The 18,584-nt window shown below is 41.0% G+C and overlaps 1 protein-coding gene across 13 annotated transcripts in view; it reads left to right on the plus strand.

Moving 5' to 3' along the window:
- r3hdm2 (R3H domain containing 2) overlaps window positions 1–18,584 on the plus strand; it is a 95,740-nt gene that overhangs the window by 32,277 nt on the left and 44,879 nt on the right. For 5 of the 13 annotated variants that reach the window (XM_080424854.1, XM_080424865.1, XM_080424863.1 and 2 more), the window contains exons 2-7: window positions 3,847–3,957; window positions 5,977–6,143; window positions 6,257–6,487; window positions 9,140–9,181; window positions 17,797–17,883; window positions 18,277–18,393. In XM_080424854.1, the coding sequence (XP_080280980.1) occupies window positions 6,323–6,487; window positions 9,140–9,181; window positions 17,797–17,883; window positions 18,277–18,393 (411 nt within the window). In that variant the 5' untranslated portion in view covers window positions 3,847–3,957; window positions 5,977–6,143; window positions 6,257–6,322. Of the gene's footprint in view, window positions 1–3,846; window positions 3,966–5,976; window positions 6,144–6,256; window positions 6,488–9,139; window positions 9,182–17,796; window positions 17,884–18,276; window positions 18,394–18,584 lie in introns of all 13 variants that reach the window. The other 8 variants (XM_080424866.1, XM_080424856.1, XM_080424857.1 and 5 more) reach the window with 5 other exon arrangements.

Below are 18,584 nucleotides of genomic sequence, written 5' to 3' on the forward strand. Positions count from 1 at the left end.
TTTTAAAATGTTTTTCAAAATAGTAAAATATGGGTAATAAGTTTGGGGATAAAGGTCAAGGCGGCGCGCAAGATAGGGCCCTATATATATTCTTCTTGACACACACTCCCAGCAGCTACTATGCAGCAGCATTCCTCTCATTTCTGTGGCTTACCCTACTGCTAGCTATTGCAGGAACCCTGACCTGGCTTGACCTAGAGTGGCTAAATTTGACTTGGTACCTGCACTGGCCTTTAATGTATGAAGTGGGTCAGAGTGTCCTGCACTGCGTTACGAGCACTGAGGATGAAGATCACGGTTGAAGAAGTGTGGTCTGGGAAAGATGGCAAGAACCGAGTATAGGCAAATTGACACAAATGATCAAATGGCAAAAATAGCAGATCTACAAGCTCACAATGTGTCGCAAAGTGAAGTCTTGTGAGCTGATAGATCTACTTTTTTGACATTTTTGGGAATGTTTGACAACACGGCTAAAGTAGTTAAGCTCTATAAATTAAATGATGTATAGTACTGGATATCATGAAAAGTAAATGTAAGGTACTGTAGGTGGTAAAAATGTGTATATACTCAGCAGTCTACGGCACAGTTTTGGACACTACATTGATAGGCTTGAAGGTATTTTCTTACTCACTTTTAGCAGAGTCAGAAACCAATTAAACATTGGAGGATTATGCCCTGCTAGCAGTAGGGCTCTAAGGAAGGCAGTGTTGTTCCGTCTGTGTGTCCTTCCAACACTTAATGTTCCAACACAATATATCTCTAAAGGTATTGGCTGGATTGCTACAAAGTTTTTTCACTTGAGACAAACTTTCCACTTGTGTTTCTTATGTCAAAATCGAATGGGGAGATTGTAATGGAACTTGGAACCATAACTGAGTGACCTATCCTGCCTTGAGACTCAAGAGTCTTGTTTTTGCACTCTACCCACAGGTAAACAAAACAACCAGTTCATAGTCAACGGAATGTCTTGAATCCCTCTGAAAACACCTCGATATATCCCAGTGATGACACGTGACATTTGGCTAATATCGTATGGTATGGTCTACTAATGTTGGCTACTTTGATGCATCTGCCCTCGGCGTTGCAGGGACGGGTCTGATGACGCCTTCAGCCCTGCCCACTGACACACTGACTGAACAGAGCTCTCTGGTCTGTTTTCAGACCTGGCATGTTAGGGAGAAGTGTCTGCACATCCAGACCACAACCAAACAGGTTGTTGTTGTTGTAGTGCTTTGCTGATGCTGAGCTAAGCCTGCTAATAGCCAGTCAGCCGTTGTGCCATGACATTACAGCAGAAGTAGACATGCTTGGATCCAATTGCACTGTCTGAGTGGCGTTACCCAGACGTTGGATATCGTCAAATTGTCCTTGTGGACAATTTGACTAGTGTGATTGAACAGATTGATCTGATCTCAGTTGCCACAAAACGAGTGGTCTCATCATGGCATCTGGTTGTTGATGTTCTGAGTTGTTTGACGCTCGTCGCCTGGTTAATTTTGATTATCGTTGTTGTAGACGGGTTTCATCCAGATTTTCGTGTTTGTCTCATTGTAATAGGCACATCCATGTCTTTTTAAAATTAATGAAAATTGTGCAATTGTCGTACGTATCCATATCTAATGTGGTTCATAGGATTCAATCCAAAAACCATCAATGTGTCTTAACTGTGGTCTACTTTTCTAACACCCCACCCCCTACCCTGCACTTCCATCCCTCGCTCTCCTCGGCTCACTGCAGTGTGCAGTCCGCACATTTATTTTTGATATCATCCCTCTCTCTCCGTGCCCTTCTCGCTGGTGCTCGCTCCACACAAATGGCAGCAGCTGAGAATGACGTCACTATCTCCTTGGCAACCCTGTGTGCCTGTGCCTGCGAAAAAAGCAAGGTAGGAGAGGGAGGGGGGAAGGCAAGAGAGAAAGGGAGAGATGGGAGGGAGGGAGAGGGCTGGCGGGGGATGATGGAGAGAATAGGCGAGGCTGCTGGTTCATTCATAACCGCCCCTCATTCACTGTGCATTCTCAAGGTGTCTGTTTTAGCACGGAATGTCATCTATTCCCCCCTCTACCACGCTGTGGGACGACAGCATGTGTCAGAGATGTGATTTAGTGTCATTGACACTAAAGTAAGACACATTCACAATGCTGCGTGTGTGTGATAATGGATGGCAAACTTTTGTGTTGTGTGCTGCTGCGTGGGAGAGTTTTGTAAGAAAGTGCATGGGCTGAGGGGTGTGTGTGTGTGGCTGTAGTGGTCATTGATGCAGTACTGTATGCTGCTGATGCGGCTGCTACTGCTGCTGATGACGCCCTTGTTGTTGCTCTGCTTGGGTCTTCCCCACGCTGGGAATCCCTGCCTCTCCTCTTCTCTCATCTGTCCTGCAGCACAGCACAGTGGCACTGGTGGACACACACACACACACACACACACACACACACACACACACACACACACACTTTAGTGCACACTTAAAATGCGTGCCCACATGCTTTCTTTACCTGAATTACCTTTTGTGTGCACTTTTTAATACAATTTTGTACAAGCAAGCAGGACTTAGAATTTTTCTTTTTTTTCTTTTCCCGTATACTCTTTTTCTTTTTTTTAACAGTTCTTCCATCTTTCTTACTTTCCGTTTTCTCAAGAATATTCACACAAGCTAACACGCAAAACCTTCCTGTCGTTGTGTTGCTGACTCAGTGACGCCAGAGGAAATGGGCTTGTAGGACAGATGGGATGTTATTCAACTGTGTCTGTGTGTGTGTTTGTGTGTGTTCATGAGCCCGTGCACACGCATGCTGAAGTCGTCAGAGTTTTCCTCTTTGGAGCTGAGATTTGGCCGGAAGCTGTTTGTGGTTCCCTGTCATGTTTTATTTTCTCCATGTTGGTCTAATGACGGTCCCTGATGCTGAGAGAGAAGGCTAACATGATAATGACTTGCTGTAACTAACGATGCTCTGGCTATTGTCTCCAGGGGATGAGGAGGAGGCAGAGCTCGAGCAGTTCTTCTTGATTGGAGGGAGTTTAATTAAGAGCAGCTTGTAATTGGAGGAAGTTGAGGGGGTTGTGATTAGAGATGCAGGATGTCGCGTGTTAAGCCAAGACTTGAGTGGGCGACCTGGAGCACAAAATGCAGTACTTCCCTCTGACCTGTTCTGGTTTTTAGCATTGCATCTCATTCTCACATTGCAAGCCTGTCTGCACTTATGAACATCCAATAATCTAAGATCCATCAACTTTTAAAATGGAGACAATTCCTATTATTGCTATGCTTGCCGTAGTTATTATAGATTCTAAGCCTGCTTGGTTTATAACAATTTTGTGAATACCTTTTCACTTGTGTAAATCGTTATACGGAATTTCTGTTTCTCCATTATAGCAAAACATTAACCATTTATTAAAAAACATATACTATGTTGACAGGGGTTCCCTCAGGGGTCTGTACTTGGCCCCCTCCTTTTCCCCCACTATACACCAAATGTCTGATCTACAGGCTCGTTGTGAGCTTGTAGATCTACTATTTTTGCCAAATGTTTGCCTATTATGAGTATGACATGCCCAAAGAGATGCTAAGGTTTGTGTGGTTAATATAATATAAGAACGTTTTAATAAGTTAAAGTAAACCAAGAAATGTTATGGCTAATACTAAAGCACTGATTAAGATGGCAAATAACAAACAAACATCTTAGTCTCTTTACTGTCTTACCAGTCGGCTTACATTGGGCTGGTGTCTGGTTGAATATGTGTTCCTTCGGTGCCAGTGAGCTGTGAGCTTGCAGCAGCAGCGATGAGTCACTCACTGTGTGAAACTGACGTCATCCGTGTCTCCTCTTTTCCGCTGTTGGTTTCTAGGGCTGTTTACTGGAGGGCAGACCATGCTGCTGCTGCACTGAACCAGAGGAGAAGAGACGAGAGGGACGGAGAGAAAACGGACGACCCAGAGGGACCCCAGAGGTGCTTGGTGTGAGTGTGTGCGTGCGCGCGTGTGTGTCTGTGCTCACCCCACCACCTTTATCCCCCCCCCCCCCCTGCATGTCCACTATTTGCTGAAAATATTGCTGTTAGTTTTACTTCGTTTCAGTTTTTTTATTTAGGTACTTTCAAGTTAACATTTTAACTACTTAAAGCAGGGTTTCTTAACCCTAGGGGTGCTTGGCAGCACTGCAGGGGGTTTGCAAAATTGAGAAGAATATGATTTACCTTTTTGTTTTAAATATATTCAGGACACAAATGTGGTTGTAATGACTTATAATTGTAATAAAATTGTGAGACTAAGTCTAAAGTGAGACTGAGTTGTACATTATTCACTAAATGTGTAGCTTACCTTTTGAAACTGCAATTAACACCTTTACCGCCGGGCCCGTAGTTCTACGGGCCGTTAAATCCAACGGTTAAGCGCCGAGCCCGTAGTCCTACGGGCTGCGGTCTTTTCGCGCATGCGCGGTCCGGGTGCACTTTCGGAATTTTTTTGATCCACTTCCGTTTCCGGTTTGATGACAGGAAATAGAATTATTTGGGATCCGGTTTCGACGATCACGCCCGCTCCCATTCTACAGACGAAACTGAAACTCAATTCTCTTCCTGTAGTTTTTTCTCCTCGCATTTCACTGTTTAACGTAATCCGCTCTAACTACAGTCATGGAAGTCCGTTTGACATGCGGTCTTCACTGGGAGATACAGGGAGATCTCGCGGATGTAAACAGACCGTTCACGGCTCAATCTTAAGGATTTTAACAAGATCTATGGCGACATGAAAAAAACAAAAAAACAACAAAAACACCTTGGCACTGGTGAGTACATTATGAGATTAACCTCTGGCGGTGGATGTGTTAAGGAATGTAGTCCTATTGAGCACAATGTTAATCATAGGGGGTTCTTCAGTTGAACCTTTGAGACAGAAGGGGATCAGTGCTTAGAAAAGGTTGATAACTCCTGAAGGGTAATTTCACCACTTTTCCAGTAACATTATCTTCATAATTGGTCCTCACTAATGCTTCCATCTATTCACTCTGTGTCTCATTGGTTGGCTATGGACAGTTCATACCATCTTTCTCTTCCTGGAAAGTCTGCATGCTGAAATTGTTCTTGCATTAAAAAATTGTTTGGAAATGACCAAACCTGCCTACCGATGATGTCACAGGTAAGCAGGTTTCTGAATGTCCATAGCCGTCCTCTGAGACACAGAATGAGTAGACATCAATGGTGCCATCTTATAATGAGCATTAGTGAGGACCAATTATGGGAAGATGGGTGAAGTGGTCCTTTAAGTCATATTTTATACTTGAAAGATTTGACAACACGTCACGATGAGACGCTTTGTGATCTTGTGTATTGGCAAGGAGATATGATTTTTCGAAGATCTAGACTCCTATCCACTTCCTTGTTAACTTAAAACTTAAAAATTCTGTATCTCGGCTCCTGAGTACTTTTTTTTTTTTCAATGAAAAATCTCTGGCAGTGGGCAAACGCGGCCAGAAATAATTCAGGCAGTGAATGAGTTAAAAAGAAGGGAAAAAAGTAATAAAAAAAAAATTCAATGTTTTGCCGACAGTAGAATGACTTCCCCAAAATAGGGACGCCAGATTGAGAATGCAGTTATAAAGGAGGTAAAATTACCTATCAAAGCTATTGATTTTCAGATTAATGATCAGGACTAAACACAGTTTGGTTTTCCTCCCCAAAGCATCTCAGTAGTTCATTCAAATCTTAGTAATAAAGATCAAGGCAGACACACAGGACAATAACAACGTCAATAGATGGCCCATTAAAATGACAACAAATGACTGAGACTCAATTCCTCAGTTTAATAGTTCACCTCAGATTGTTTTTTTTTACTGGTTGTAACATTAGAATATAACAGAACAAATATATATTTATATATTTTTACTATTGTAGCATTTCCCCCAAATGAATTGCATAGCTAGAATGATGTACTACAGCTGGTGCATTTGTTAGAAACCCTGTGTTTTTGTCTTCTCTCAGCTAAAGCCCCGTGGCCCCAGCGAAAGCTTGCTATGGACTGCCCTGCACCCCCTGCTGCAGCCCAGCCTAGTACACTGCTTTAGTGGACCCCCCTCCTCCTCCTCCTCCTGCTTGTGGTCCCCATCCAGATACACTGTACAACAACACAGATCTGATAGCTGCAACAGGTATTGATTACTGTAGCGTATACGCATGTCTGTCTCCAAAGATAGACTTGGGAGTAGTTCTTTGGCTGGTCTTATTTATCTCTTGTTTGTCTCGCCCAATCTCCCCTCTATAGCGTGTCCTGGGTCCTCCAACCCCCCCCCTCCCTCCCCCCTCCCACCCTCTCCCCTCCCCTAAGAAGATGTCAGTGAGCCTGGAAGCCGACATCCAGCAGGAGGGAGAGAGTGAGCCGCTCAACGAGCCCTGCGGCCGAGGCACGGCCTCCCCTCAACTCCAGGGCACCAAGGAGGGGACGGGGGAGGGCCAGGAGGCTGAAGACGGCTCCCTGCACGATGCACAGGTAGAGGTAAAATATGGATAAAAGGATTAAAATGATTGTGGCGCTTTAGTAACACATTTTGCTGGGGACCCCCTGGTGTCCCCCCAAGGACCCCTGGGGGTCCCCAGACCCCACTTTAAGAACCAATGAGGTAGAGGACAACACATTTTACGGTCCGCTTCCGCCATATCTTAACTGTATATTTTAGGCGCCGTGGCAAGATGTGACCCTGAGAAGTGGTTATAAATAAATGAATTATTTCAGTCGCAGCACTTCAGGGTTGTACAGTGCAAGTAAAATGCTCACATTCTCTCCACTTTTGAAAAAAAGAAAAGAATGAAAGAGAATTATAGATTGTTAGTTTGGATTTAGGGACACCACTGCAAATGCAAATTTGGATTTGAGTGAGTTTTGAATTGATTGATTGAATACTTTATTAGCAGTTTGCAAAAAAAAACACAGGAGAGTACAGTTAAATGCAAGGTCTGCTAAAAGGATTTTAAACCCAATCCATTGGGGTCCTTTGTACTCAATTCATTGGAACATTTAATGACAGACAAATATACACTACTATGCAAAACATCATATATAAACAGTTTAATTATTTTTTTTAAATACACGGTTCGAGAGGGGGGGGGGGGCGCTAGGCTTTGACTAAGGGGGCCAGTTTCAAATTGCCGCCACCTGTAAGTGCTCTTTTAGAGTGGTTTTGAAGGAGAGTAGGGATTTACACTCAGTTAGGACGGTTGGTAGGGCATTCCACATTTTTGTGGCACAAATTTAACCCCTTGTTTGAGCCAAATCTGGGTTGGACGTGATTAGTGGAGCTCCCTCTGGTGTTGTAATTGTGGACTTTATTGACGTTTGTGAAGTATTTTGAGTGTTCATCATTAGATAAATTAGCACATTTTATTTAATGCTTTCTAGTGTGGTATTGTATAAATCCAACGTACCTAGTACTGTACTTGGCTGCACTAGTTGCCCTAAACTTAAAAAAAGTCCTATACAAACCCATTATAACTTCAAACTCTATTTTTAACATGTTAGATTCATCAAATACACCCGTCCTTGGTTCTGGTGACTCATCCTGCCCTCCTAATACGTGAGGGGGCCGTGTTTTTTCAATAACCTTTTTCCTTTTTATTTAATGTATTTTTTTATTGTATATATATATTATTTTTTTCCCAAGAAATATAAAAAATAAATGAAAAAGTAATTGAAAAAACACAGTCTCCTCACGTATTAGAAGGACAATGTCAGTCACCAGAACCAAGGACGGGTGTCTCCGATGAATCTAACATGGTTAAAAGGGAGTTTGAAGTTACAATGGGTTTGTATAGGAAGGGGACGTGTCTGATCAAATTAATATCAAATATCTAAATACTGAATCAAGCAACTTAAAAGCTGTCTGGGGTACTCCCAAAAGCCTGAGTAGACGGTAAAATGACCCAATTTTAAAGTGAAATATCCCTTTAAGCCTAATTGCCTATTTTGGTGCGGGGAACCGTAGTGCGGCTGAGTATAAATCAGGCTTTAGCCATTGTTTCTGCTACATTTCATTCAGCAGCAGCTGCTGAATTTTCAACACCACTGCAATCCTTGTACACAATATTGCCTTATTTCTCATTATCATATGCCAGCAGTAATTACTATTCACACCACTGCTTCCACTAAAAACAGGCGGGATTTTACCCAAAATATAGTCATGAAATACATAAGCGTGGACTCTGGAGAAAGAGAAAGACAAGACACACACAACATCCTGGTAAATCCTTTTTTGCTGGGGGCATATTTTGTAATTAACATTAGCTTGCGTAGCATTCAATAGGTCTGACTCATCAGGCAAAGTGACAAATGGCGCCACAATATCAGATATCTAAAATTAACTGCTTAACAAATTTTGTACGTGTGATATTTATTAGTTGAAGTATTGGCCTGCGAGCTGTCAGGTCAGGATATACTGATGTTGCAGTTGAAATTAGTTTCACAGTGGGTGTCTCCACAGGCCTCTGTCCACATGTAGTAAATCACACAGAGGATGCAAATGCCTCTTCTGCCATGTTACTGGCATAAGGCTTATACTACAGTATAAAACAAACAAATTTTTTTTTCTCGTGTGGTGTGTTTGTGGGGGGATTAGGGACGGAAACACAGCCTAATTCAAAACAACTGCGAGGAAAAGGACATTAATGCTCTCCTGTTAATTGTTAATGATCTTATTAACCAACTATGGAAAGTTCAAAAAATATTTCCTGTTGATCCTTAATGATCTTATTGACAATCTAGGGATTTTAATTAGTTTTGTTTCGTGAATAAAATATATTATACCAGTCAGAGAAAAACGGTCACAGCGGGATTCAAAACTGCATGTTGAAGATTTTTCTCTGTGCTCCTGCTTGTTTCCAATTAGGATCACCAGTGCTTCTTGGCAAAAATCTTACCATAGAACCCTGTATTTAGTCCACCTAGCAAGGCCATTATTGTATTTGTTCTTCTGTTATTTTATGTTCACATCATATTTTGCTATCATATTGTTTCATAGTTTGCATATTTATTTTAATATGTAATTTAATGTTACAATAAACTGTAAAATGTATTGTATAACTCTATTATGCAAAGTTGATTTATTATTATTTCTCTATAATGTTCTATAATGCCTTTCACTTTTCTCATGCACAGAGACGGGCTCCCAACCACGGCCATGGAAGGAAACGGGCCAAGGTGAGTGACTGATTTTATATTCCAACAAGGAGACATTCATATTTGGTAGTTATCTGGCTAGCCATGCAGTTTTTAGCCCTGGTGCATGTTCCAAGAAGGACACGTTAATATTTGGCAGTTATCTGGCTAGCCATACTACGGAGCCCCTTAGGGGACATTACTAGGTAGATTGTTTTAAGGGTAGGTACATTATTTTAAGAGCTAGGTAGATTGTTTTAAGGGTAGGTACATTATTTTAAGAGCTGGTGGTTTATGTTTTCTGGTATGGAAAAAAAAACATAGGCTATAACTTTTTTTTTTGAGGGATGAGTTTTTTTTTTTTGAGGGATGTTTTTTTTTTTTTGAGGGATAAGTTTTTTTTTTTGAGGGATGAGTTATTTTTTTTGAGGGATGTTATTTTTTTTGAGGGATGAGTTATTTTTTTTTGAGGGATGAGTTTTTTTTTTAGGAGGGATGAGTTTTTTTTTTTTTAAAGAGTTTTTTTTTTAGGAGGGATGAGTTTTTTTTTAAAAAGACGGATGCATTTTTTTTTTAGGTTAGTTTTTTTATTCATGCATGACAAAAAAAAAAAAAAAAACTTGGACCAAAAAAAAATATTATACCTATCTTGAAAATAAAACCTCTCCTTTTCAAAGTCGCTATTTATAGAATAGTCCTGTAGCAAGTCCTCAAAAAAGCCCTTAGTTTTTGAGATCTCTAAAAAAGGCAAATCCGAATAGGGCAAAGGTGAAAAATGCTATAACTTGAGAATGCTCACTCTTATCTTCATCAAATTTGCTGAGGTATGAACCAGGTGTCTACCCTACATCACCAAAGAGTCAGAATGTAATTTACATAAAGAAATACTGAAATATAGTCCTTTAAACATACCTTTAGTTTAGGCGGAAATTGTACTTTTGTAGTGAGGACTCTACTTTCCCTCATTTAGAAAAAAAACATACATTTATGTCAAATAAGCTGTTACTGCATATCCTAAGATGCTATTAAACAATAACCAGTGGTTGTGTGGAGAGATCTAGTACAGTTTTATTGCAAATGAGACCTGCATGGGGTTCTCATCTTAAACAAGCGTAATGCTTAATGAGGGTTTCCAGTTTAGTAGACCTTGTATTGTGAATTTGTACTTCCATGTACTGTTATGTACTGTCATGTACTATTCTCATGTCTTTCTAAATAAACTACATCAATCAATCAATCAATCAAACCCCTTCTCTGGAAATAAAACATTATAGGTGGGTGCAAATATGGTTTGACCCAAAAATAATTAGAACAGTAGTTTTCTCAATGGTTTATTGTAGTATCAGGTGTACTTAATAACATATCAAAAGTTGACCAAAATCTGATCATTAGAAATGTCAAATTTCCAAGATGGCCGCCACCAGTTCCTTAAAAGCCCATTACTCCTTCATTATTTGCCCTACACAAGTAATTTTGGTGCCTAACCCCATGTTTTGGCGATCTAGGAATCCAATTAGCATATATAAATTATAGTCAAGTGATTTTAAGTACAATTATATATTAAAGCAATTGGTTATAATCATATTTAACAATGTAATTTCTCCCTTTTCTACATGCCATAATGCCCAGGATTGGTGAATTCATCAACAGTAGATATATCATATGTAATTCACATTCTGTTGAAGCTTTCAAGATTTATTTTGATACCAATAAGGAATAAATAAATTATTACTGGGTGGTACTGTGACATTTGTAAAAACATGGCTGCCAATCTGATAGACTGGCTATAAAGAATACATCACATGGATGCACCTGGGATGTATCATCAGTGTTGTAGCCTGGGGTCATGGGGTGTTTCGGGTCTCGCAGCATACACCCTCGCCCAGGTGACCCAGCCGGGGTTGATCAAGCTTGATCAACCCCGGCAAGGTTGATCTATAGGACTGACCCACGGTCAGTCCTATAGGGAAAGACAGGGCCACTCAGTCCGCTTCTCCGGAAGTACTCTGCCTGAACACGGGGAGGCTCTGGCATGTGGAGGGACTAGGCTCTGTGGGTTGTCTCCTGGCCGGGCTCCTCCTTCGTCTCACCAGGTCCAGGACCTGAGCGCTGCGCCAGATCCGGTGCACCGCCCCGATCCAAACATTTCCTTCTGGCGTGATGGTTCCTTGGGTCGATACCACTAGATTGGGCCGTCTAATGGTATTAGCTCCACTTGCGGTTTTCTGGAATGGCCCTCCTAAAGGCCTCACCGTGGGTTTGTTGGGTTTCTTCCTCACGGAAGACACAGCCTGGGGCGCTAACCCATACTGCTCCCGGTATATAATACAAATCTACAATGGTTAGCTTGATGTGCAACATTGTTTTCTCACTCAGCAGTAAACAAACCAACATACAGTATAAGTGTATACAGGGTATCTGCACATTTCTAAAGTTACAATTGAATTACTCTTAAGACTCAATATTCTCTCAAATATTAGGTAAGAAAGAGGCAAACATTGTGAAAATAGCCGATGTACAAGCTCACAACGCTACACTCAAAAAAAGGCAGGGGTGGTCGAGGAGTGTGACGTGGATAAGGTGCAGATGTGCTTGTCACAAACATCTCCTTATTCCTGAGACTAAGAGGAGAGGAGAGGGGAGAGGATGCTCTGAGCCATAATGATAAGTCACTGGGGGCCCCTGGGAATATTAATGGTCAGCCACCACCGACTCTCCTGTGAGCCAGTCCGACATACACCCTTGTCTGCCTGACACACAGTCATGCACCACCACGTGGAGGTCTTACAACCACCACTATGGGGGGGCCGACCCTCCTCACGAACGCCTATGCCCACTCACGAGTGCCTATCTCAGGCATAGGAGCCAGCCAGACCTGCCAGGAGGTCCATTTGGGGCCAGCATACATACATATGTATATGACACAGTCTTGCAACATGTGGAGGTCTTACAACCACCACCACTGGGGACTGTCCTCACTACCTATGCTAACTCAAGCGAGCCTATCTCGGGAGTGCCTATCTCGGGAGCCAGCGTGGAGGTCCACTTGGGACCAGTGGGACTATCCAGTGAGCCAGGCGACATAGGGACACTTCTCTCAGCCTCACGCATTAGCTAAATTCCAATACCTTAATTTCTGCCTCCTCCTCACTCCGTCCTCCAGCGTGCCGTGACTTAGAAATCGTTTGTATCCCAAATGCTAATTTGCTTTTGGAGGAGCTGAGAACGAGGAGAGCACAGGCTCCCTAAGCCACTTGGAGTGAGATCTGGCAAAGATACAAGTTTATCTTTCATGTATCGTTTGCAAAACTGTCTTCGTTGAAATGGTGAATCATTTCTGTTGGAGGTTTTGCACGTCGGACATGGGGGACAGGAGAAGCTCAGGGTCTCCTTGGCTCCTAACTTTGCTCTTCTGCGCTCCAAGTGCCCAGGGAGCAATCCAGTGACCCCCATACTCCCCTCTACCCACCTGAGGGAAACCCTAGGCCCACTAAACTCTAGACCAGACCCACCCCCCATACTCCCCTCTGTCTAGGCACCCAGTAGATACTCGGTTCTGACAGCTCTACACTAACCTCCATAACCACCCCCACCCCTCTTTGCACACTCACACTGATTGCCTTCCTAATGTGTTAAAACATCTATTTAATGTTTTTCAAAATCTTGTGTCTACAAGATGACACTGCGCTTGTCCACGAGAAAAATTAATATTCTCGTGTATGTAGGGGAGGAGTTATGCAGTTGGGTAGGTAAGGGGAGGGGTGCAGAGAGATTGGTTCATAATGCAAGACATTTTTTTGGGGTGGGGTGTATAGTCAAAGATGAATTTAGTTTGGGCTAAATTTGATCCACAGAGCTATCCAAAACCTTTCAATATTGAAAACAATACTACTAACTGACAATATTCTCTGCCACCACCTTCTGAATTACTGCAAATTGTGACTATTAGTTTTGTTGTGTTTTGAGGATATATAATATCTTGAAGCCTTGTTCCAGTAAAAAGGAAATATAAGTAGTTGGAGATTTATTATATAATTAGTTAAGCGGGTGACCATTTCAGAGTGTTTTAATAGAGTCACAAAATATTGGATTTCACAATGATCTAATTGTATCTCTGCAATTTGGTCCAGTGGATGGATTCCCAGGCCCCCAAAACATGGGATTAGACACAAAACGTACTTGTCTAGGATACATAATGAAGGAATTAAGCTATTTTAATGTTTTTTTGGCCATCTTGGACACCATCTTGAAAATAACACCTTAAAAGTGGTCAAACTTTGGTACACTTTTACACCTAATACTACAAAAAGTATTGGAATAACACTTTACTTTTTGTACTTTATATATACCAAATAAAAGTCAAATTCCTTCTCAGTTGGCATTGTTTAACCCTCCCTGAATATCTATTCTTGTGATTTTGGGGCAACATTTCAGGCAATGTTGAGGCAATTATGTATGTGAGCAAAGTACAGCACCATATTCAATCACACACACACATGATTGCTGTGTGTGTTTCATAGTTTCATGTTTCATAGTGTGGAGAATTGCAGGCCTCAATACAGAGAAGCGTACACATGGAATACTGTGATTAGGGGTATGTCTAAAGAAGTCTCATTTGCAATAAAACTGTACTAGATCTCTCCATACAACCACTGGTTATTGTTTAATAGCATCTTAGGCTATGCAGTAACAGCTTATTTGACATAAATGTATGTTTTTTTTTCTAAATGAGGGAAAGTAGAGGAGTCCTCACTACAAAAGTACAATTTCCGCCTAAACTAAAGGTATGTTTAAAGGACTATATTTCAGTATTTCTTTATGTAAATTACATTCTGACTCTTTGGTGATGTAGGGTAGACACCTGGTTCATACCTCAGCAAATTTGATGAAGATAAGAGTGAGCATTCTCAAGTTATAGCATTTTTGGTCACCTTTGCCCTATTCGGATTTGCCTTTTTTAGAGATTGGGGTAGTTCTAAAGAATAGCCCAAAAACCTAATTTTGCCCCAAAATGAAATTTCACAACAATCCATTTCACTAATGGGAGACCCTAAAGATAAGAAAAAACATGGTTGTGTTTTGTTCTAACTCGGGTGGGGGTATCTCAAAAACTAAGGGCTTTTTTGAGGACTTGCTACAGGACTATTCTATAAATAGCGACTTTGAAAAGGAGAGGTTTTATTTTCAAGATAGGTATAATATTTTTTTTTGGTCCAAGTTTTTTTTTTTTTTTTCAATTTCTTTTTTTTTTGTCATGCATGAAAAAAAAAACTAACCTAAAAAAAAAAACTCATCCCTCTTTTAAAAAAAAAACTCATCCCTCCTAAAAAAAAAAACTCATCCCTCTTTTAAAAAAAAAACTCATCCCTCCTTAAAAAAAAAATCATCCCTCTTTTAAAAAAAAAACTCATCCCTCCTAAAAAAAAAAACTCATCCCTCAAAAAAAATAACTCATCCCTCAAAAAAAAAAACTCATCCCTCAAAAAAAAAAAACTCATCCCTCAAAAAAAATAACTCATCCCTCAAAAAAAAAACTCATCCCTCAAAAAAAAAACTTATCCCTCAAAAAAAAAAACTCATCCCTCAAAAAAAAAAACTCATCCCTCAAAAAAAAATGTTATAGCCTATGTTTTTTTTTTCCATACCAGAAAACATAAACCACCAGCTCTTAAAATAATGTACCTACCCTTAAAACAATCTACCTAGCTCTTAAAATAATGTACCTACCCTTAAAACAATCTACCTAGCTCTTAAAATAATGTACCTACCCTTAAAACAATCTACCTAGTAATGTCCCCTAAGGGGCTCCGTACCATACAGTCTATAACCCTGGTGCACGTTCCAACAAGGACACATTAATATTTGGTAGTCATCTGGTTAGCCATGCAGTAATGACTTCCTCAAATATTCCCCTGTAGTCCAGTTAATATGTGATTTGACCCAGGGAAAATTGCAATAGTAATCGTTCAAAGTTTTATGTGATCCTACGGTCATCCAAATAACATATTAAAGGTTTAACATTATATACTTAGTGTAAGTAGCCTTACTATGTGGCCCATAGGTCAGGAGCCTATATCCTGTGTCTGTAGCGTGAGGCAGTTTGATGTACACCCCCCTGAACATGACACTTGCATGTCGTAGGAGTTGCCTCCAATCCAACCCTTGATGCTGAGTGCAAAGCAGGGAGTCATTGGTTACAATTTTGATAGTCTTTGATATGACTCGGCCTGGGATATGACTCAGGCTGGGATTAAACCCCACCCACCCCCAGTCTCAGGGCATTGTAAAAAAAAAAAAAAAAAAGTTTCAATTGGTCCAAAAGAAAGAGCTCGGTGGTCAGTGGGAGACAGCCATTTTCTTTGAGTGTTTAAAATAGATGTAACAATTTCACAATTTAGTCTCTGTGACGAAGCACTTTTATACATCTGATACAGTATTTTGCGTGACTATAAGGAACAACTTATACTAGGTTTAGACCTTTTTACACCGAGAGGAGCAGTGTGGCGCAAAGTAAATGCCAAATCTGGCAAAAAAAAGAAAAATTGGATTTGGGTAGTGGTACCCCAAATACAGGCATCAGACTTTAGAATATCCTCTGTACAAGTGTTTTATTGGAAAGATTGACCCCAGAAACGTAGGAAAAGACACTTTTTTTAATATAGCTTAGATTGACTGGACTATCTGCTAGTTTGTTGACCTTCCATTATTAACAATCTAATCCTCTCAACTGCTGTGTAATAGCTTTGGGAGCCTTCTAATTCTCAGTGGTTCATAATCCTATTACCAAAGAAACACATTAAAATCCTTACTGTCAATTTAACTCTTGAGAGTATACAAATGAAATGAATAAATGAACACTGAGGATTTTACTGTGCAGGTACTATAGGTGCGACAGAGTAACTTCATGGAGGCCTGGACATTTCGAAGGAGTCAAATTTACTAAGCCTGTTGTAAATTATGGTGTGTAAATTATTTTGTTATCGGCCAAAGGCGGAGGATTATGTACTCACTCATGTGAGTCTGTCCGTCTGTGAACAGTTAATCTCCGGCGCTGTTGGACCGATCCGCATGAAACCTCATACACTCCCAGTATGCTGTAGGTTGTACAATCAAAATGTTTTTTCCCTGGATTCCTTGAATCATGACGCAACTCCACATATAGGCCCCGGCAATTAGTGCCGGACTAGATTCTCTGCCATTTTACTTTTTCTTCTTCAAAATGTTTTGCTGCTACTCCTACAAATTCTGTCCAAACCTCACGCAAATCATCACATATCATCTCTGCAGTCATGTGATCAAGATGTATAAGTCAGATTAAGCAGGTTCCATTCCAATTGGCTATGACTGCCTTCCAAACTTTGCAGGGTCCCCTGGGTACTGTAGGCAACCTGGCCTCACGAGGATCTGCGCTCCGAGGAGCACACTTTTGATGTGCAGGATTGTTTTGACAAAAGGGAAATGTGATTTAACAGTATCGATCACTTCATTGTATTGTGGGTGTAGTGGAACTACAGTATTAACCACTTAAACCCTATAAGCTTCATTGAACGGGGTCCCACAGGGATATATCCTTGCCCCCCTCATTTTCTCCCTCAACACCAAATCTCTTCCAAAAATAGCCTATCCACAAACTCGCAAGCTTTTACAGCATATAGATCTGCTAGTTTTGCCAAATGTTCACCTGTTATGTTCCAGCATTGCTTTAACCCATTTAGACCTGAGGCCGATTTTGAAAATGCAGGTGCTTTCCCGGATTGAATGTGTTAAAGATGCAGGGGTTGGTGGTGACATGAGCTCTATTACTGTGTGTGTATTTATGGGAACAGCTCCCACGCCACATGATGCACTTGTAATGGTTCTAATACCTTCTTGTTAATGGGATTAGATCTGACCTTCTGCCCTCTTTATATAGTTGTGTGTACACATGGCATGCATGCTCACACACACACACACGCGCACGCACACGCACACACACACACACGCACACGCACACGCACACGCACACACACACGCGCGCGCTCCATGCATCTGGGCGATGTCTTTGCTGCAAGCCCCCTGTTGTCCTGACCTGATTTCTACTGTGTGGATCCTCTCTCTCATCCACTTGTTGCACTACAGAATGGTTGAGATGCCAGCCAAGTGTGTCAGCAGCAGGCTCTTTAGTAACAGAAAAAAAAACCCAGCATCATCACTGATGATGATTACAATGTTGGAGCTTCCCTTCTACTGTATAACCTGCCCTCATCAGCCACATGGTTTTCATGTTCCCGGTGTTCTGCTGTTCTCACCTCAGAATCTCCTACCTCAGAGAGCTCTATTACCACTTGTTACTCAAGGTCTATGGAACCGTTGTGCTCTAAGGAGGGATTTAGATGTAGTTCTTCTTGTATATTGTATTGGAAACATACAGCAACAAAGTTGTTTTTCTTTTTTGTCCCTTTTCTATTTTTCCAAATTCTGTGTTGAAGGAGTGGTATAAACATGCCAGGGGTCTTCATAACATCAGTATCTAGGACACGTCACAAAACAAGGTTGATGAGAGAAAAAAGACAAAAGGAGCAGCAATATTATAGTTTTAATAGGTTTTATTTATCTCTGTAACATTTACATGCAAGTCTATAGTTTCTACAAGGACTGTGTGTTTGATTGTGTTTCAGTCTAATGCTAAGCTGAAACTGGTACGGAGTCTGGCAGTGTGTGAGGAATCTTCCGGTCCATTCGGCATTGATGGACTTCCAGAATCGGTAACTGCAAACCTATTGCTCTTTTCCTACACCTCCCATACATTTAATAACCCTCAGTTTCTAGTCTGTAATATTCATCTTTTTTTCCTCATTTCTTTCATGCATGTAATAATTTGTTTGTCAGCAAAACTTCGTAGCCAAATGATCGCACTGAAATTGCAAATAATCACTACAGACGTTGTTTTCAGAAAACATTCAAGCTTGCGCGCGCAGGCCTTGCAGAGCTCTTTCCGTAGACCTCTGCGTAGGACTGTAAACATGTGAGGAACATTTCACGTCATCGAACAGAGCATGAACAAGCGATCGTTTGGCTTCGGAACACTTTTATTCTGCTGCACAAGCTGTATGGAGTAATTCTATGGTCATTCTTTTGCCCTTTTTGGAACTCTTAAGAACTGGTTACCATTGACTTCAGTTGTTTTGGAGAAAGCTGCTATGAAGTTTTGCTGGCAAACTCCTTGTGTGTTGTGTGGACAAAGAAATGTTATCCTTGTTTCAACTGGTATGAAGGTAAGTAAATGAGAGAATTTGCATTTTTGGATGAACTATTGCTTTAATTTCAAGTTACTTGTTGTATGCGAGGTTAGGAAGAGACATTGGCACACTCCCAGTGTTTTGACAACACAGCAGTACATTTTCTAAACACAGGGAGTGCTGGTTTCAACTCCTAACATTCAGTGCACTGGTTAATTTAGCCTGTA

This window comes from Gymnoscopelus braueri (genome assembly GCF_963280865.1).
Source record: "Gymnoscopelus braueri genome assembly, chromosome: 3".
Classification (NCBI taxonomy): domain Eukaryota; kingdom Metazoa; phylum Chordata; class Actinopteri; order Myctophiformes; family Myctophidae; genus Gymnoscopelus; species Gymnoscopelus braueri.